Raw genomic sequence first — 21,331 nt, forward strand, 5'->3', positions numbered from 1 at the left:
GCTCAGGAATCCTTTCCCATACATTAATGGCCTCCCATTCACCGAAGTATTACTTTCAAACCAGGACCTCACCCTTGTATATTTTATTATTATCAGATAATAAAAAAGAATGATTACTGAGAAGCAAAGTGACTTTTAGGTGTATCACATGCACTAATTACTTCAATTCTCGATGCTCTATGAGATAGGTTACTACTACTTTTGTCATTAAATCAGAGACTTAAGTAAACTTGCCAAGGGTCTCTCAAAGATAGTTAACTGTTAAGAGTCAGGATCTGAACCCAAACAATTTGGCTAAATGAGCACATACTCTTAATATCTATACCCTGAGTCATTCTCAACCAGGGGCATCCAAGGGAAATTTAGCAACACCTGGAGACATCTTCAGTTTCACAGTAAAGGAAGCGAGTGCTTTGGTATTTGACCAGTAGAAGCTACCAATGGATGAAACATTAGACAACATACACGAGACACTGTCCATCTCCAATATCCAGGTGTCAAAACGTCAACAGTACCAAAGCCCATTTCACCAAAAACATTTTAAAAATCCTGCAACTTTTCTCTCTTATGCTATTCTCATCCACATTTCTTTCCCTTAATATTTACCTACCTTTCCCTTGTAAAAGGAACTGGTGGTATAAGAACTAACAATGCAACTTTCCACCTAACTATGCCCACTCACCCACTCCAGGAAGTTCCTAAAATTATCCTGACCACTCACCACAAACATCAATGCCTTTATTACTGGAACATCCAACAAATGATGATTCTACTCTTAGTTCCCTTCTATTCTCTTTATATACCTTGTTTCCAATACCTGACTCACTTAAATATTCAGTACATATTTTGTGGAATGAACTGATAGCTATTTCCTATTTTACTGAGAAAATGGAAGCAACTAGATGAGAACTCCCAAACAGCCACTACATCTACACACCTACTTGTCCATATACTCTACTGTCTCTCATTACTGTGGATGAACTATTCATATTGTTATCCAAAGCTAATCTTTCAATTTTATCTTCTATCTAGATCAATATCCCCTGTACTATATCAAATATTCCATTTCATTATCTAGTGAGCACATGCTGTAAAAACCTACTGTTCCTATGATTATCACCACTACCCTGTATGTGCTTCCCATACAACAAAACTACTTGTGTGAGTCATATATGCATACTACCTTCAATTCCTCTACTTAAATCCCATTTAAATCTATTTGAACTGTTTGGGCTTTCACGTCCTTCCTTCCAAATGTTCTGAAAGTCCTTTTATTAAGGTCACCAGTGATTTCCAAATTGCTAAAATACATGAGTCAATTCTGAGTCCTCAGTTTGATCTGTCACTCTTCCTCAGTAGTAAAGTTTCAAAAATAAATAAATAAAACAATGTACTTAAGAGTATTCTGAATGTCACCTATTTCCATAAAGAAACTGAGGCCCAAATCTTGCCACTCATCATACATCTGATTAGTATCCAATGAAGGAACCCAAACTAGTATTTTCAATCTTGACATCTTTCCAATAAGTTAAAAACCTTTCTTTATAACTAATAGACTGCTAAGGGATGATCAACTCAAGTGAAAGAGGGCTGTTTGGATCTATAGCTCACAAATGAGCTCCAAGCACCTTAGACTACCATTTTTTTCTTGCCAGTAGCATTATCCTCTGCTGAAAAGTTCATCAGGCAAATTATAGCTATATCCACCATATACACAGATAAAACATTTTTCTAGTATTCAGCTTCAAAGAGAGCCAAAGAAATCTGAAACCAGCAAACTTCATTCACCTGATCTAACAAAGGCAAACCAACATTTCAGATAACAGTTCTTAGACAGTACTTATATTTTCAATTACTTGTTATTTTGCTTTGGTAGTCCATAATTAGTTCCTCAACTTTTAAAACCACAAGATGACTCCATTTTCTTTAATAAATGGGTGCATTGGAGATCTTTATTTAAGGATCTATCTATCCTCCTATCATAATCCATACATATAAATCCAAAACTCTGGTTTCAATTCATGTTCTATGTTCAGAAAGATATTCAGATAAACTATAAGGAACCCAAGGAATGTCCCATATGAACTTCAGTAAAGGCTGATTTATCAATGTATATTACTGGCAATAAAGAAATATGTCATATGCATTCAGTTTTGCTAATAAGCAGTTTGTAAGAAAACTTAATAATCTTACAGAACTGAGCACTTGCCTTCTGCGTTTTTGGATCAGGGATACTTTAAAGAAAAATATTGCACAGTCACTGCATTCAATGATTTATTGTTCACATTTCCCCCCATATCAAGATCCATTGTTTAAATACATATTTTCCTACATTATAAATTATTCAAAGCACATGAGTAAGAAATACTGTCATGAAAAATTGTGCAACTAGATTTTTCAGTCTTGCTCTTTGCATAACTGAATACCAGAATAAATTATTTTTTTTTAAAAAATGTACCTTTGGTTTCTTCTACAGCAAGTTTATCACAAATCTGCTTTTCATAGGTACAAAGGTGTTCCAGAGCTTCTCTATAGAGACCTGCTTCCCGAAGAACTTGATTCTGATATAAAAGGAGTTCACTATATTCATAATCCACTTTATCAGGGGATGTCTATATATGGATACAAGGAATACTAATAGTAAAGACTTTGTTTTTGTATTAGAAAAATTTTCACAAAAGCAAATACACATAAGAGGTCAAAGAATAACATACGATGGATAAAGCTCATTTTTAAAAAATCCCCAATATCTGCCTAGGGAGCAACTAAGTAAATAATGATAATATTAACTTATAACCCACTGAACAAAATAAGAATCCATAAGTCTTTACGTGTAATAAATAGAAGGAAAGCTCTTAAGAGGAGAATGTCAAATAATAAATCTAAAAGGAGTAAGACAGGAAATTACAATTTTGTGACTATCACAGGAACAGCTGATTCAGGAAAAATCATAATCAATGAATGCTAAAACTAGTGATAAAAGTCTGATAAGGAACAGACCATTCATAAAGTCTCAAACTGTTTATTAAACACAGAAAAAATAACAAGTTTACAGTGAAAAAACCTGGCAGATACCACCTTAACCAAGTAATCAAATGGAATAGACATCACATGGCTCTTAATGTGCTGAATTGAGAAGGGTTCATCATTTCTGTATTTTCTTGCCACAATGCCTAACAATATCTAATAAGGACGAAACACCAAATAAACCCAAATTGATGGACATTCTACAAAAGTACAGCCAGGAATCTTCAAAAATACTAATGTCATGAAACACAAAGAAAACCTTCAAAATTTCCAGATTGAGGAGTGCCCATTGTTGCTCAGTGGCAATGAACCTGAGTAGTATCCATGAGGACACGGGTTCAATCCCTGGACTAACTCAGTGGGTAAAGGATCTGCCGTTGCCATGAGCTGCAGTGTAGATCAGAGGCAGCTCAGATCTGGCACTGCTATGGATGTGGTATAGGCCAGTGGTTGCAGCTCCAATTTGACCCCCAGCCTGGGAAGTTTTTATACGCCATGGGTATGGCCCTAAAAAGACCCAAAAAAAAAAAAAAAAATCCAGATTGAAAGGAACAGAAGAGAAATGATAACTAAATGGAAGTATGATTCTAAACTGGGTAATTTTTTTTAACAGTGCCCAACTACTGAGTTAATGAGATATATAGAAAACAAACCGGCAGATACTACGTGAGCAAAAAATAAAAAATAAAAAAGTTAAAAAAAAAAGGAAAAAAGGAGTAAATATGATTTAATAGAAGGATTTAAGGGTTTAAATATAGCTACAGTTGTAATCATATTGTAATGTATAAAACTGAAAAAAAAAATCCTACAAAGGATATAAATAGGAAGTTGGTAAATTTTGAATATGGACTGTGGATTAGATAATAACAGTCTATCAATGTTAAATTTCCTAATTTTTTGATAATCTATATAGCACTATCTATTGAGTTATTCTTAGGAAACATCACGCTCAAATATTCAGAAGTAAAAGAACAAGCTGCCTATAATTACTCTCAAATGTTTCAAGAAAAATTATGAATAGCTAAGCAGACATAGAGACCGAAAATTAAGTGTATCAAATATTAACAATTAATGTAAGTGAACTTCTATATGGAATTCTTTGCACTATTCTTGCAACATTTCTGTAAGTTTGAAGCTATTTCAAATAAAAAGTAAGACTATACACTTCTTTCTTTTAGCTATACTAAGAATCAGACCTAGTTTACTAGGTCTAATGTCTGGTTGTTACCTGTTGTGTTTTCCTAAATTCTTCTAAAATCTTTGCTGCCATTTCATAATCTTCTAATAAATGGTAAGCAATAGCATAACCAATCCATGATGCTCTTTGTGCAGGTCGAAGCTGAAGTAATTGATATCTCGTTTCCTAAAAGGAAAACAGTGAAAAATAAATGGTCCTCAAAAAGATCATACCGATTTACCCAATAACTGAGCAGGCAATCTGCAACACAATGATGAAATAATAAAAGACAGTTTCAAAAATCCGTATTATATAGCTTTATAGAAGCAAAGAAGATATTTGTTAAGAAGTATGATGAAACTTCCAAGATAATCTTATAATTTTTTTAAAGACCAGGTACCCTTGATATTACTAACTGATCTACTTACTCTAAGAAAAGAGGATGGAAAAGACAGTACAAAGGAAAAAAGTTTTTTGAACAGTGCCCAACTAGTGAGTTAATGAGATTTATAGAAAACAACCCATAAAAAAAAGAATGAAAAAAGAAAACCCAGCAGATACGTGAGCAAAAAAAAAAAAAAAAAAAAACAGGAAAAGAAGGAGTAAATGTGATTTAACAGAATGATTTAAGGGTTATTGCTGTAGCGGGGTTTGATCCCTGGCCTGAGAACTTATGCATGTCACAGACATGGCCAAAAAAAATCATGAGTGCTCAACACCATAAAATAATTTTTTTCTTTTTCTATTATTTTGTATCTAAATAAGATGACAGAGGAGCTCCTGTTGTGGTTCAGTGGAAATGAACCCAACTAGTATTTATGAGGATGCAGCTTTGATCCTTGGCCTCAATCATTGGGTTATGGATCTGGCGTTGCTATGAGCTGTGCTGTAGGTCACAAATGCAGCTCAGGTCTGGCATTGCTGTGGCTGTGGCACAGGCCTGGCAGCAGTAGCTCCAATTCGACCCCTAGCCTGGGAACCTGCATGTGCCACAGGTGTGGCCCTAAAAAAAAAGAATACCACTGAATTTTTATTCCAAAGTAACAATGGAATATTGCTGGAAGCTATAAAACAACTACACACACGGGGAGTTCCTGTTGTGGCGCAGCGGAAATGAATCCAACTAGGAACCAGGAGGTTGCAGGTTCAAGCCCTGGCCTTGCTCAGTGGGTTAAGGATCTGGCATTTCCGTGAGCTGTGGTGTAGGTCACAGACGAGGCTCAGATCCCTCATTGCTGTTGTGACTGAGGCATAAGCCAGTAGATGTAGCTCCAATTCGACCCCTAGCCTGGGAACTTTCCATATGCCACAGGTGTGGCTCCAAAAAGCAAAAAAAAAAAGCAAAGTTTTGTTATCAGATGGTACTCAAAAAGTTTTAAATATTTTAACAATATTTCCTCCTTAGAATAAAAAAAATTCTCTGTTTTACTTACCCTGTAACCCTCAAGATCTCGCATTTGAATCTGTAGTAAAGAAAGGTCCCTTAAGATTTGAAGATTGTCTTTATCCCATTTTAGCGCATTTCTGTAACACTTAATGGCTTCATCGTATTTCTTGTCTGACCTCTGGAGAAGGCCATAAACATGCCAACCTAAAGGATTTAGTTAAGGATACAGCCTACAAGTCAAGAAATAATATTCCAATAATATTCCTCAGTAATCAGAAAACAATAGCTATTTATGAAATTACAGGCTTAAAAAAATAAGGGAGAGAGTATACAGAAGGTAGTTTCATACAGTGGAAAATAGCACAGCTTTTCAAGCCAGAGAAAACAGGTACAACCTGCCTTATTAACTGTGACCTTAAACAAATTAATTTAGTCTTGGTATGTTTCCTCAATTATAAAAAATAAAGAGAAAACCTATACAGCAAAGCACAGCAGTTTGGTGACAAAACTAGATAATATATATAAAGTGCTCACTGGCTGGCAAAATATAAAATGCTCAGTAAATATTAAGAATTACCTTTACTTTTAAAAGGAAAAAGATGGTATCGGGTATCTATGATATGTATTTACTTCAAATCAGGCATATTTTCTTTCTTTTTTTTATGATTATCATAGTCCACAGGATTTTAAAAAAATTTATTATAATTGATATACAATGTTCTGTATATTTTCTTTTCTTTAGCTAACAAGGTTCTTAGGATAATGCACCTACCCTTACTGCAGTATAAAGTTCTAAAAATCAACTACATAAAAATTTTTTCCCACTCATTTAAATAATACTTATTAAAACTTCTTACTAAATTAGGGGTAGGTGAACAAAATGAACAATCTCTTACAGTCAAAGAACCTTAAGTCTAGCAAGGGCTACAGATAAGTAAGTAAATTACAGTAGGTTGTAAAACTGTGCTATAAAGGGATAAAATATGTTAATAATCCCACTCCACTAACAGAGGTCTTTAGATCTTGATTATTCCAACAGTCACCCATCCTCCTGCATTCAATCTCTCTGTTTTTATTCTCACCTGCCAGAGTAACCTTTCTAAAACACAGAAAACTCGGCGTTCCCGTCGTGGCACAGCAGAAACGAATCAACTAGGAACCATGAGGTTGCAGGTTCAATCCCTGACCTCGCTCAGTGGGTTAAGGATCCAGTGTTGCCATGAGCTGTGGTGTAGGTCACAGACGTGGTTTGGATCATGTGTTGCTGTGGCTGTGATGTAGGCCAGCAGCTGTAGCTCCGATTAGACCCCTTAGCCTGGGGACCACCATATGCTGCAGAGACATGGCCCTGAAAAGAAAAAAAGAAAAGAAAAACAAAAACAAAAAAACCCAGAAAATTCTACTTCCTATTTTTAGAAACTTAACAATGTTCCTCTCTCAGATCAGACTCAAACTTTTCAATCTAACAACTTTTACACCAGGAATCCTCAAGAGTCAGAAAATACAGAATGTCTAGGGTGGCGTGTATAACTGAAAATCCACATGTTATAAATTTTACCTGAAAAATAATCTTTACCATGTAAGAGATAAAGGTGAAGGAAATCTCAGTTAGTTGGAACACAGTTTTAAAAATCCTGAGACACTACTCTTCATAATCTGCCCCCATTACCTATCCTCCCATGCCCTCACTCACATTTCAACCACCAATACCCTATTGTTTCAGGACGTGATCAACTCTCTTGAGCACTGCAGCACCTTTTAGATGCCTCTAATCTCCGCCTCCTAAAAATCTATCCTCAAGGAGTTTAACGTTGCCAAAAATTTAAAGAAATTTACATTTAACAAGAGGAAGCTGGAGTTCCCATCATGGTGCAGTGGCTAACGAATCCGACTAGGAACCATGAGGTTGTGGGTTCGATCCCTGGCCTTGCTCAGTGGGTTAAGGATCCGGCATTGATGTGGGCTGTGGTGTGGGTCACAGATGCAGCTTGGATCCCGTGTTGCTGTGGCTCTGGCATAGGCTGGTGGCTACAGCTCCAATTGGACTCCCAGCCTGGGAACCTCCATATGCCACGGGAGCAGCCCTAGAAAAGGCAAAAAGACAAACAAACAAACAAACAAACAAAAAAAAAAAAAAAAAAGAGAAAGCCAATTAAATACAGCATCACAAACACATACAGAACACTATGCCAACATTAAAAATGATGAAAAGATATCTACAACAGTCTTAACTAATCTTTTGCTCACCTTTTTAGTTTCTTGTTACTCTCAACTCATTCACTTCTGCTTTACCTGATTAGTGATAATTTTTGAACAAGCTATAGCATTTTAAGTAATACTCAGAGGTGTTCAGTATAAGCTTCTAGCAAGTATCTTCCTTCACTACTGTAAGATCCTTGAAAGCCAAATCCATTATCTTAGTCTGTATTATGCTGAGGGCCTTGTAAACACTTAAAAATTTGTTTAATGTTTCAGCACTTAAAACTGTGTTAGCCCAGAACAAAGGTAAAGAAATATTTGTTTAAAAACTATTTAAAAAATATCCCACAATTTTTTTTCTGTCTTTCCTTAGATATTTGTACTTGCTCCTATTTTCACACTTCCCTCAATAAAACTTACAGTACTTAGTATTTTCAGGGACTATGTTAAGCATCATTAAATCTTTACAACACAGTGAAATGGCAATAATTATCCTCCTACTATGCGTAAGGAAATTAAGCTGTAAGAGCACTTAGATAGAAGCTCAGCTGGGATTCGAACCTAAATGAAACATACTCCAAACCCTGTGCTCTTAATCAGTACCCTAAATTGCTTCTCTAATACTCATTTTTGTATAGCTTTCTGTAAATTTATGCTATGACGAAACCTGCAGGGTGCCTTTTTTTAAAGAGAGAAGAGATTTTGGAGATATTTTAAAAGACAAGTTCCATTATCTACTACAAGCAAGTAGATAATGTCAGAACATAGTAGGTATATAACAATGTTTCATGAATGAAGACAGCTATTGTATTCAACTGAAGAATCAATCATCTCCTCTGGATTTATATGGTAAGGAGGATCTAAAACTTCTAACTCCCAAATTACCGCCTTAGCTCAAGACACCCCAATCCAACCCTTAAAAAGGATACACACATGACTCTTCAAGTCATTTCTCAAACCTCTACGAACCAATTCATAAGCTTCTTCCTTTTTCCCCAAACAGTTCAATGTTAATCCTTTCATAGCCAGGGTTTCTATTTAAGAAAAAAGAAAGCAATTTAAAAATAATAACAAAAAAGTAACTATTATCTCAAAGACAAATGTTACATTATCCTAAGTATTTAAAACTTCAGGGAGATTATCGAGAAATTTCCCAGGTTTTTACAGAATTAAAACATTTTTAATATTCTATTATTTTGCTTTTTATGGCCACACCCACAGCATTCAGAGTTTCCCAGGCTAGGGATCAAAAAGGAGCTACAGCCCCTGGCCTATGCTATAGCCCCTGGCCTACGCCACAGCCACAGCAACTTGGAGTCCAAGCCATGTCTGTGATCTACACCACAGCTCATGGCAACAATGGATGCCTGACCCAAAGAGCAAGGCCAGGGATCCAACCTGTATCCTCATGGATACTAGACAGATTCATTTCCACCGCGCCACAAGAGGAACTCTAGAATTAAAATACTTTTAATTGACGAATGAAGTCAACACACATTTCTATACTAAAGGCCTCCCTAAAGGTTTTTCTTTTAGATAAAAAAGATATAGAAATGCATGAAAACCTGGTAATGCATATGCTAACAAGATAAAATAACTTTCCTACTGTTCTTCAGGGGAATTCCATGGGATGACCTTATTAAACCACTTCTTTAAAGTATAAAAAACTTCATCTTGAAATAAACTTTATGGTTACACCAAGTGTAGAGTAGTTACATTTACCTCCATGCTCAGCAAATTTGGGATTTGAGAGGATTTGTTTACAGAATTTCAACCCATTCCGGTACTGCTTATGTTCATAACATCTCTGTAAAGACAAAAAAAAGAAAAATATAAGTTCACGAAGAAATGCAATTTTAAATTCAGTACTAAATATTTTTTGTTAAATACAACAAAGTGATCAGATGTTATTTCCATATTCTCCTAAATCCCACTAAAATGCCAGTTTAAAAAAAAGAAAGAAATACAGAAGGTTCAAACATAAAAAGGAAGAGAAAGGCAAAGGGACAAAACATACACAAGAAAAATGTCATTAGATCACTCCAAAAGGTCCACCAAGTGTTAACGTGAAACTGAAAAAACAGTATAGAAAATATATTTTAAAATAACATCTTTTGAAGTTTCTGTTGTAATGCAGCAAAAACTAATCAGACTAGTATCCATGAGGATGCAGGCCTCGATCAGTGGGTCAGGAATCCAGCGTTGCCATGAGCTGTGGTGTAGGCTGCAGACAAAGCTCGGATCCTGCATTGCTGTGGCTGTGGTGTAGATCAGCAGCTGTAGCTCCAATTTGACCCCTAGCCTAGGAACTTCCATGTGCCTCGGGTGTGACCCTAAAAAAGCAAAATAAAGTAACATAAAATGACATTTTTTTACTAAAGGAAAGAAGTCTCTGAAGTCACAAGGGACAAACGAGTGCATGCAAATTAATGAAGGGCACGTCATTAACACAAGTTCAAAGCCTGGAAATAATGGACGGTCCTTAAGAACTTCAAGTCAGATCAGTAATTAGAATACCACTGGGGAGTTCCCATTGTGGCACAGTGGTTAAGGAATCTGACTAGGAACCATGAGGCTGGGCGTTTGACCCCTGGCCTCGCTCAGTGGGTTAAGGGTCTGGTGTTGCCGTGAGCTGTGGTGTAGGTCACAGATGAGGCTCGGATGCCACGTTGCTGTGGCTCTGGTGTAGACTGGAGTCTACAGCTCCGATTAGACCCCTTGCCTGGGAACCTCCATATGCCATGGGAAGCAGCCCTAGAAAAGGCAAAAAGAACAAAAAAAAAAAAAAAAAAGAAGAAAAAAAAAGAATACCACTGGGAGTTCCCACTGTAGCCCAGCAGAAACAAATCCAAGAGGAACCAAGAGGTTGCGGGTTCGATCCCTGGCCTTGATCAGTGGGTTAAGGATCTAGCGTTGCCATGAGCTGTGGTATAGGTCGCAGACGCAGCTCAGATCTGGCATTGCTATGGCTGTGGCACAAGCCAGCAGCTGTAGCTCGGATTCAACCCCTAGCCTGGGGACCTCCAACTGCAAGTGTGGCCCTAAAAAAAAAAGAATACCACTAAATTTTTATTCCAAAGTAACAATGGAATATTGCTGAAAGCTATAAAACAACTACACACACAGGGAGTTCAAGTCATGGCACAGCAGAAACAAATCCGACTAGGAACCATGAGGTTTCGGGTTCGATCCCTGGCCTTGCACAGTGGATCAAGGATCCAGCGTTGCCCTGGGCTGTGGTGTAGGTTGCAGACGCAGCAGCTCAGATCCTGTGTTGCTATGGCTGTGGCGTATGTAGGCTGGCAGCTGTAGCTCTAATTAGACCCCTAGCCTGGGACCCTCCATGTGCCATGGGTATGGCACTAAAAAGCAAACAAAATAAAAAATAGAAAATAAAACCCCACTACACACAGCCTTCAAAATTCAGAATTCCTTAACCAGCAAAATCATCAATCAAGTATATGAGTAAAATGACATTTTAAGCCTTCTCAGAAAGTTAAAATATTAGCTCTTGTACTCTTCCTTGGGAAGCTATTAAAAGGAATCAAAGCAAACACAAAAAAACAATATGGGACTTAGTAAATAAGTAATCTAATGCAGGAGTTCCCATTAGGGCTCAGTGGAAACGAATCTGACTAGGATCCATGAGGAATCAGGTTTGATCCCTGGCCTCACCCAGTGAGTTAAGGATCTGGTGTTGCCATGAACTGTGGTGTAGGTTGCAGACATGGCTTGGATCCTGCGTTGCTGTGGTTCTGGTATAGGCCAGTGGCTACAGCTCCAATATGACCCCTAGCCTGGGAACCTCCATGTGCCACGGGAGCGGCCCAAGAAAAGGCAAAAAGACCAAAAAAAAAAAAAAAAAAAGTAATCTAGTACAAAAAAAGGACTAAAGAACAAACCACTCCAAAATCAAACAGGACTCCAAAGGCCACCATGGAAGAGGTTTCTAGCAAGGGCAAAAATAGATGTACTTCATAATATGGAAAATATTGTTTATAAGCACAAGACAGAAATACAGACACACTTGGGGGAAATGAGCAATAAGTCTGTAGAAAATGAGTAAGACAGGTATTAACCCCAGGAAAAATAAAGGCTTATATAGGAAAGTGTGGTATTAGTATACAATTGGCTCAGCAATAAATAATACATGTGTAATTATAAAAATGTAAACTAGGAGTTCTCTGGGGGCTCAGTGGGTTAAGGATCTGGCATCGTGACTGCTATGGCTCTGGTCACAGCTGTGGTGCAGGTTCAACTCCTAGCCTGGGAACTTCTGTATGCTGCAGGTGTGGCCAAACCACAACAACAACAAAATATTGTGATATAACTGTAACGAGAGAATAAGGAAAAGACAGGTGGGCAAATGTGTGAATGATGAAGTTTTAAGTCCTATTTTTCCATAAATGGCATCAATATGTGCTTTTATAACAGTAATAATTTTTAAAGCATGTATTCATTACAGAAAAGAAAACCCTCTGAATCTTAAAAGATGTGATGTCAGAATTCAATATTATAAGTTTAAACAAATCTTATTCACAACTTCTGAAACAATCAATACATTCAAGATCTGGGAGGGATAGTTAATGCAAATGACAACAAAATCATGGTAGAAAAATATGAAGAAACAACCAAAACTGTAAAATTTTACATTCAGCATCAAGACATCAATTGCTCAATGCTACAGTCAACTACAGAGCTGTTCTATAATCACCTATGTACTCACCTTCTCTACTTTGTTGTTCACACCTCAAGCCTGAGATACTATTCAAACACAACTGACTTTACTCCCCAAAATCTATTATTCACCAATTCAGCAGATGTCCTTCCATCAACTCCTCACTCAGATGATAAAGCAGAAAACCTAATTATCCTCCATGCTTACCTTCCCTCCCACTTCCATTCTCTAGCGGATGCATCAGTCCTAGTTTCTCTGCAATAGCTTCCTAACTCTCCACCCCTCTACAATCAACAGGCAAAGTGACCTGGGAGATAAGAAGGAGGGGCGAGTAGAAGCAGTAATTTACAAGCTCCATTAACCGTATACAACCAAAGATACTTAAGACTAAGCAACTTGGAGTTCCCATCGTGGCTCAGTGGTTAACAAATCCAACTAGGAACGGTGAGGTTTCAGATTCATTCCCTGGCCTTGCTCAGTGGGTTAACGATCCGGCGTTGCCATGAGCTGTGGTGTCGGTCACAGATGTGGCTCGAATCCCGCGTTGCTGTGGCTCTGGTGTAGGCCGGCAGCTGCAGTTCCAATTTGACCCCTAGCCTGGGAATCTCCATATGCCATGGGTGTGAACCTAGAAAAAAAGGCAAAAAAAAAAAAAAAAAAAAAAAAAAAAAAAAAGGGACTAAGCAACTTAACTTTAGTGTTCCTATTTACTTAGCAGAAAGTCTAAAAATGTTTTTCTTATAATGATTATAATAATAGTAAGTAGCATTAAAGACAGCAATGCTCTAAAGACCAGGCTAATTAAAAGTAAACTCTTATGAGTTCCCTGATGGCCCAGTGGTTAGGTCTTGGCACGTGACACTGCAGCCGCGGTTCAATTCCTGATCTAGGAACTGAAAGCCCACATCACATCAAGCCACGGCAAACTTCAAAAAAAAGTGATACTCTTGACTTGTCACTTTTCCAAGGACTACACACATTCAAGCAACAGTTTAGTGCATTGTTTTTTTAAAACTCTTAATTAGCTTTGTAGAAATTTACTTCCAAAAAAATGTGGTAAGGGAAATCCCACTTTTGGCCATGACAGCCTGAACCTCCCCTTCCTACCATAAACAACAAAACTGTACAAAATGTATACAATAATTATTGTCAGTCATGGGACAACAGGCATTGTGAACCATGAGAAAGAGAAAACAAAATAAAACATGACACACTTGGAAATGTCACTGCACAGGGAGAAGGATCCCAAACAGAGTATCATGGTCCAGGGTTAAAAAGACAAAGGCTGAAGTTCAAGGAGGCTGAGGTACCTGCAAGGCAGAGTACTGAAAATGATAGAACTATTCAGAGAAAGAGATCCAAAAATCTGCACAAGGTCCCCATGCAATCGTGGCTGAAAATTATTGAGAATTAAGTCTTGCATATGTAAGGTGAAACTTCATGAAGCCAAACAAAGAATGACTAGGAAACAAAGTTCAATAATTCTTAGGGCTCCCCTGGTATTGAGAGTTCCAAGTAGCCAGAACGGAGTCTTCATTAAACAGCTGTGTAATCCAGAAAACACTGCAAGAAAGTCTATTCAGTAGCAGACAAAAACTAGCCCTAGAATAAGTATACCCTAGAAAGCCCTAGACTGATGGGCAAACCATTATCTTCGCTAACTGCTATAACAAAATCTAACATGCTTAAAAAAAGACAATTAAATCCAATAAAACAGTATAAAATTCTTAGCGCTCAACATCCAATTAAAAGTTACTAGATAAGCTAAGAAGTAGGAAAATATGGCCCATAAAAGAGATGATGAATTATGACATAAGGATACCAAAATGACTATTATAAATATGCTCCAGAATTTAAAGAAAATGTAAACATAGCAAGAGAGAACTGGAACATAGGAAAAAGATATAGCACTTCTAGAGATTAAAACAAAAACAAAAAACCTATCTACAATGAAAACTTCATCAGCTAAGACTGAAGCAATTATGATACTGCAAAAGAAAAGATCAGTGAAACAGACACAACAATAGAAACTATCCAAACTGAGAAAACAGAAAAAACAGATTAGCAGAGCCAAAATGACCCTTCTTTACAATAGAAAAATAAATTCTAAGAGTTCCCTTGTGGTGCAGGATATGGTGCTGTCACTGTGGCAGCTTAGGTCACTGCTGAGACATGGGTTCAGTCCCTGCCTTGGGAATTTCCATATGCCAAAGGCACGGCCAAAAAAACCAAATAAATAAAAATAAATTCTAAAAGCATCACAGATCTAAATGTGAAATATATAACAATAAAGCTTCCAGAAGAAAAAAAAAAATTTAAGTATCTTCATTATACTGGAGTGAGCAAGACTCTTTAAGCAAGAAATTTTAAATGTTCAAGATAGTGTTTAAGGATTTCCCACTGTAGCACAGCAGGTTAAGGGTCTAGCATTGCAGCGCCTATGGCATAGATCATAGCTGTGGCTCAGATTCAATCCCTGGCCTGGGAACTTCCATATGCCACGGTGCAGCCAAAATTTTTAAAAAATTTTTCCATGCTCAAGATTGTGTTTGAGGAGTTCCCTCGTGGCTCACTGGGTTAAGGACTTGGCATTGTCACTGCTGTGGGGCAGGTTCAATACCTGGCATGGGAACTTTCACCTGTCTTGGACATGGCCAAAAAAAAAAGGGCAAGTCAGAGAAAACAATAAACATTTTTGACTAAGATCTTATATCACAATATAAAAGAACTTCTTTAAGTTGATAACAACAAAACAGCTCCTTAAAAAACTGGGCAAGTCTTGAAAAAAATAACACACAAAGAAGTTATCTCAATGGCTAATAAACACATAAAAAGGTGCTTGATTAAACAAAAAACACAATGTCATTAAATTATTAAAATAATAAATTTGATATATCAACTGATAAAGTTATGGAACAACTGGAACTCTCATACACTGCTTGCTGGTAGGAGATGAAATTAATTAATCAAATGGTGAGAGTATGTGGCAGAAGGAGTTTTATGGTATAAAAATTATATCTCGGAGTTCCCGTCGTGGCGCAGTGGTTAACAAATCCGACTAGGAACCATGAGGCTGAGGGTTCGGTCCCTGCCCTTGCTCAGTGGGTTAACGATCCGGCGTTGCCGTGAGCTGTGGTGTAGGTTGCAGACGCGGCTCGGATCCCGAGTTGCTGTGGCTCTGGCGTAGGCCGGTGGCTACAGCTCTGATTCGACTCCTAGCCTGGGAACCTCCATATGCCACGGGAGCAGCCCAAGAAATAGCAACAACAACAAAAAAGACAAAAGACAAAAAAAAAAAAAAAATTATATCTCAATAAATCAGATTTTTAAAAAATATTATTTGGTATATCTAATAAAACTAACCATACACAGACAATGACCCACTAATTCCAATTTTAGGTATACACCCAAATTGGTTATATAAACCAAAGGTATATTCACCAAAAGACAGGAAAAAACGTGAACAGCATTTATTAATAGGTGAGATTACAAAAAAAAAAGTAAAAGAACACCTAAAATTAATGAAACACCAGCAGCAGTAGTAGTAAGTCATAATAATGTAAGCTTAATAATCTCACTTTTAATTTACTTGGCATTAAAAACTGCTTTTACACTTAAGGCTTTCTTAAATTTCTTAAATTGACCAAAGGCAATAAAGTAAACATGATATAAAAGTCTTCTCTGTTAAAGTATATATATCATTAAGTGTCACACTGTATCATAATCCTAGCATGACATTTCTAGGTCATTTTTACATATTAGAAACAATATAAATAAAATTTTTACTTCATGAAATTAGTAAAATAGTAAAAAGAGCTGCCTTTGGAATCAAATAGCTATGGTTCCAAACACTGACTTCTGACACTAAAACTAATTAGGTAATCTTAAGTACTTGCTAGGTTATAAAAAAGAATCCTTAAATCATAGAGACAAATCATCAAAAAAAGACATGTAAAACAGTCAATAATTAATAACTAATACTTACTGAGGAGCTACTGTGTGCCAGGCACTGTGCTAAAAGCTTTAGAGGTAAAACTCATTTAATTCTTATCAATACCTTGAAGAAGGTACTCTTTTTATCCACATTTTAAATGAGATAACTAAGGTACAGGGAAATTATTACATAATTTGGCCAAGGTCACACAGCTACGAAATGATGGCAAAAAAGATCTGAACCCAGATAATCAGGATTCAGAGCATTATACTTAACCGTTATAACTACCTGTATACTACAGTAGAGCAACCTAAGCCTATCACAGTAAAAAAGAAAAATGTTTTAAAAAACCCACTAACAGGAGTTCCTGTTGTGGCGCGGCAGAAACGAATCCAACGAGGAACCATGAGGTTGCAGGTTTGATCCCTGGACTCGCTCAGTGAGTTAAGGATCCGGCGTTGCCGTGAGCAGTGGTGTAGGTTGCAGATGAGGCTCGGATTTGGTGTTGCTACGGCTGTGGCGTAGGCTGAGCGGCTACAGTTCCAATTGGATCCCTAGCCTGGGAACCTCCACATGCTGCGGTTTGGACCTAGAGATACAAAAAAAAAAAAAAGAAATCCACTAACACAAGTAATATAAAGCCACTGTAGAAAGCAGAGAGGAAAAAGAGGGAAAAATTAAGTCATATTCCAATCAGAGAGGCAACTGTTATTAATATGCTGACTTTTTTTAAACAAGAAAGCTTTATTTAATCCAGGAGTTCCCATCTCAGTGGAAACATCTGACTAGCATCCATGAGGACGCAGGTTTGATCCCTGGCCTTGCTCAGTGGGGTTAGGGATCCCGTGTTGCTGTGGCTGTGGTGTAGGCCAGTAGCTACAGCTCCCATTCAAATCCTAGCTCAGGAACCTCCACGTGCTGAGGGGGCAGCCCTAAAAAGACCATGGGGGGGGGGGGGGACCTTTAATTCAAAAATTATATAACAATCTATCCCACACAGAGTAAAAATATGGACCTGAATAAATATATTACTAGGATATAGAAATCATAGACATTGATATTCTTTTTTAAATTTATTTTTTGCTTTTTTTTGTAGGGCTGCACCGTAAAAAAATTCCCAACAGGTCCCCAGGCTAGTGGTCAAATTGGAGCTATAGCTGCCAGCCTACACCACAGTCACAGCAACTCAGGATCTGAGCCAAGTCTGTGACCTACAACAGCTCACAGCAATGCCAGATCCTTAACCCACTAAGCGAGGTCAGGGATCGAACCCACAAGCGAGGTCAGGGATCGAACCCGCATACTCATGGATCCTAGTCCGGTTCATTAACTGCTGAGCCAAAGGGAACTCCCACACTGACATTCTTGACATGCAAAAATGTGACTTTATTTTGTACAACTGAACTTAAAATACTCAAGACAGCAGTTGTTTTTTTCTTAGTCTTACTGGAAATACCTTATATTGTTTATAGCACTCTATTTCTCAAAGGCATTTCACACTAACATCTCATACAACCTTCATGATACTCCTGTAAACTGAGCACAAAAGGTTCAACCCTTACTATCAGGTAAAATTTAGAAAACAAGCAATCTGCCAAAGACTACAAACCTAGTTGTTGGCAAAATGCCTAGTTTTGGAGTCTTTAATCTAGGCCCCCTGAGTCCCAGTTGAGAGCTCTTTACACCACAAACAGAAATTCTATTAAATTTTATTAACATAACCAACTGGATAATTCCCCCAATAAGCGAGTTTACCAAATAAAAATTTAAAACCAAACTCAAAAAACTTTTTTTTTTTTTTGGCCACGCCATGGCATGTGGAAGTTCCCAGGCCAGGGACTGAACCTGTGTCACAGCGGTAACCAGAGCCACAGCAGTGACAATGCTGGATCCTTAACCCATTGAGCCCACAAGGGAAATCCCACCAAACTCTACTCTCTTTGAATGAGATAATACTATAGCACTTATCTTTTTATTTTACCACACTTCAGGACAGTAATTAAATTTCAGTTCCTAATTATTATGTTCCATTTAATGAAATTTGGCAGTCTTCCGTATTAAAATTATACTAACCCAAATATCTTCTGTCAATGTGACCTGTAAAAATAATCCAGAATGGCATAACCTTCCAAATAATGGCTAAGAATTAATTTCTCCCCTATCAAGAATCAGTGTGCAGAGTTCCCAATGTGACTCAGCAGGTTAAGAACCTGACTGCTATCTGTGAGGATGTAGATTCCATCCCTGGCCTCGCTCAGTGGGAAAAGAATCTGGCACTGCTTCAAAATATAATGGAGGTTACAGCTTAGAACCCACATTGCTATGGCTGTGGCCAGCAGCTGCAGCTTTCATTTGACCCCTAGCCTGGGAAATTCCATATGCCACAGGTTCAGCCCTAGAAAGAAAAAAAGCAAAAAAAAAAAAAAAAAAAAAAAAAAAACAGATCAGTGCACATTTAAGGAAACAAATCTCAATCTCTTTCCTAAAAGCACTAAACCTACAACAGGTCACTCATTGCAAATGAAAACAGTATTCTCACAGTTTAATGGAAAAAGTAGCAGCAAATAATCAACTTACTTTATACTATAAAATTTCCTTAAAAATTCTGCTCTTGTCCAAGTAAAAACTCTAGTAGCATAGAGGACTAACAAGAAAAATAGGAAATAGTGTATCATATTCCATTCAACAATTTATTTCCCCAAAACATATAAGGCAAAATCTATGTATAATTCAGCTTTAACACAGGTTTTGTTCTAAATGAAATGTAATCTAATGGGAGCTCCTGTTGTGGTGCAGTGGAAACCAATCCAACTGGGAACCATGAGGTTGTGGGTTCAATCCCTGGCCTTGCTCAGTGGGTTAAGCTTCCAGCACTGCGGTGAGCTGTGGTGTAGGCTGTGGATGTGGCTCAGACCCTGCGTTGCTATGGCTGTGGTGTAGGCTGGCAGCTGTAGCTCCAACTGAACCCCTGGCCTGGGAACCTCCATATGCTACAAGTGTAGCCCTAAAAAGCAAAAAAAAAAAAAAAAAAAAAAAAGGCAAAGCAAAAAAGAAATGCAATATTATAAATGAAATCTTAAAATATAATAGAAGATATAATCATAAGTAGCCCTTTGTGAACCATGCAAAAGGCATAAACATACAAAATAGGAAAAAAATAAGTTTATTTGCTTGTTTTCATTATCAGTAAAGTTCATGCTACAAAACTACATGGACCATAAAACTTCTAGAAGAGAACCTAAGTAAAACTTTCTCTGACATAAACCATATAAATGTTTTCTTGGGTCAGCCTCCCAAGGCAACAGAAATAAAAATAAAAGTAAACAAGTGGGACCCAATCGAACTTGCAAGCATTTGCACAGGAAAAGAAACCAAAAAAAAAGAGAAAAAACCTATGGGATCACGATGTAACAGACAAGGGCTTAATTTCCAAAATACACACATGCATAGAATTCAACAAAAAACAAAAACCCAACTGAAAAATGGGCAAAAGACCTAAATAGACACTTCTCCAAAGATATATGGATAGCCAGCAGGCACATGAAAAAATGTTCAGTATCACTAATTATTAGAGAAAGGCAAATCAACACTACAGTTAGATACCACCTAACATTGTTCAGAATGGCAATCATTAACAAGTCTACAAATAAATGCTGGAGAGGTGTAGAATTAAATACCAATGTATATAAAGAACCTGAGTAATCACTTAATAAAAATGTTTAAATAAAGCACTATGGGAGTTCTCTTGTAGTGCAATGGGTTAAGGATCCAGCGTTGTCAATGCATCAGCTCAGGCTGTTGCTGTGGCGCAAGTTCAATCCCTGGCTCAGGAACTTCCATGTGCCGCAGCCAAAAAAAAAAAGGACTGTGATATCAGCTATAACTTACAATATTTAGACCCAACACAGCTTAACTGATTTTAGAGAACACTAAAAGCAGAAACTGAATTAAATATCTACAATCAAGAGGAACAAGGGGTCTAAGATATAAATGTTCCACATCTTGAAAGGGGCATAAGCTGCACTGGTTTGTGCATTTGTCAAAACTTAACAATATGCTCAAGACAATAGAAGTTCCTGTTGTGGCTCAGTAGTAACAAACCCATGAGGACTCGGGTTTGATCCCTGGCCTCATGTAGTGGATTAAGGATCAGACACTGCCATGAGCTGCAGTGTAGGTTAGACATGGCTCAGATCTGGCATGCTGTGGCATGGGCTGGAAGCTGCAACTCCAATTCAACCACTAGACTGAAAACTTCCACATGCTGTGGGTGCATCCCTAAAAAAAAAGCCCCCCCCCCCCCAAAAAAAAAGGCCAACTAATAGAACAGTTTATACTTTAACTTTTTAATGTGTTTTTTGGAAAGAAAACACAGAATCTCTGAAAAACTACCTTTATCCTCCCTTTCCTTTAATTCTTTCAGTTGGTGCTTCCATTCACAGATAACTGTTATCCTTTTAATATCAAACAATTTCTGACAAACTATTACAACTGGGAAAACAAATCTTAAGGATGATTTTTCCCTTCTGATTTTACATTATTTTAAAAAATAAGTTCGTCTTACTTCTAAATAAGACCAAATAAGACCCACTGAGATATGACTTAACAAATCAAGTCTGTTTTATGGAATCTCTTAGTTGGAAGAGACCTTAAAAATCACCTGGTAGAAGTGGTCACACAGCTCTTGCCTGGTGCCAGCTCACTCTACTAAAATGCTTTTAGTTATACTGAGCAAACTCTATATCCCTCTAACACTTCTGTTTTTTATTCTTTTTTTTTTTTTCGGTCTTTTTGTCTTTTTAGGGCCACACCCACAGCATATGGAGGACGCCAGGCTAGGGGTCTAATCAGAGCTATAGCTGCCAGCCTATACCAGAGCCAGAGCAACACCAGTTCCAAGCCACGTCTGCAACATACACCACAGCTCAC

The 21,331-nt window shown here is 37.4% G+C and overlaps 1 protein-coding gene across 5 annotated transcripts in view; it reads right to left on the reverse strand.

Annotated features, from left to right (window-relative positions):
• NAA15 (N-alpha-acetyltransferase 15, NatA auxiliary subunit) overlaps window positions 1–21,331 on the reverse strand; it is an 80,630-nt gene that overhangs the window by 44,295 nt on the left and 15,004 nt on the right. For all 5 annotated transcript variants that reach the window (XR_014812911.1, XR_014812912.1, XR_014812910.1 and 2 more), the window contains exons 2-6: window positions 9,513–9,597; window positions 8,720–8,824; window positions 5,638–5,795; window positions 4,256–4,390; window positions 2,459–2,612 (exon numbers count right to left, since the gene is read on the reverse strand). Coding sequence is in view for 2 of the 5 variants with exons in the window: in XM_005656536.4 (XP_005656593.2) it covers window positions 2,459–2,612; window positions 4,256–4,390; window positions 5,638–5,795; window positions 8,720–8,824; window positions 9,513–9,597 (637 nt within the window). In the remaining 3 variants the exon portion in view is untranslated. The remainder of the gene's footprint in view (window positions 1–2,458; window positions 2,613–4,255; window positions 4,391–5,637; window positions 5,796–8,719; window positions 8,825–9,512; window positions 9,598–21,331) is intronic.

The sequence above is a fragment of the Sus scrofa genome, chromosome 8 (genome assembly GCF_054392235.1).
Source record: "Sus scrofa isolate SSC_HxYL_T2T_F1_AM1 chromosome 8, Sscrofa_HxYL_maternal_Yorkshire_Landrace_v2.0, whole genome shotgun sequence".
NCBI classification, from domain to species: domain Eukaryota; kingdom Metazoa; phylum Chordata; class Mammalia; order Artiodactyla; family Suidae; genus Sus; species Sus scrofa.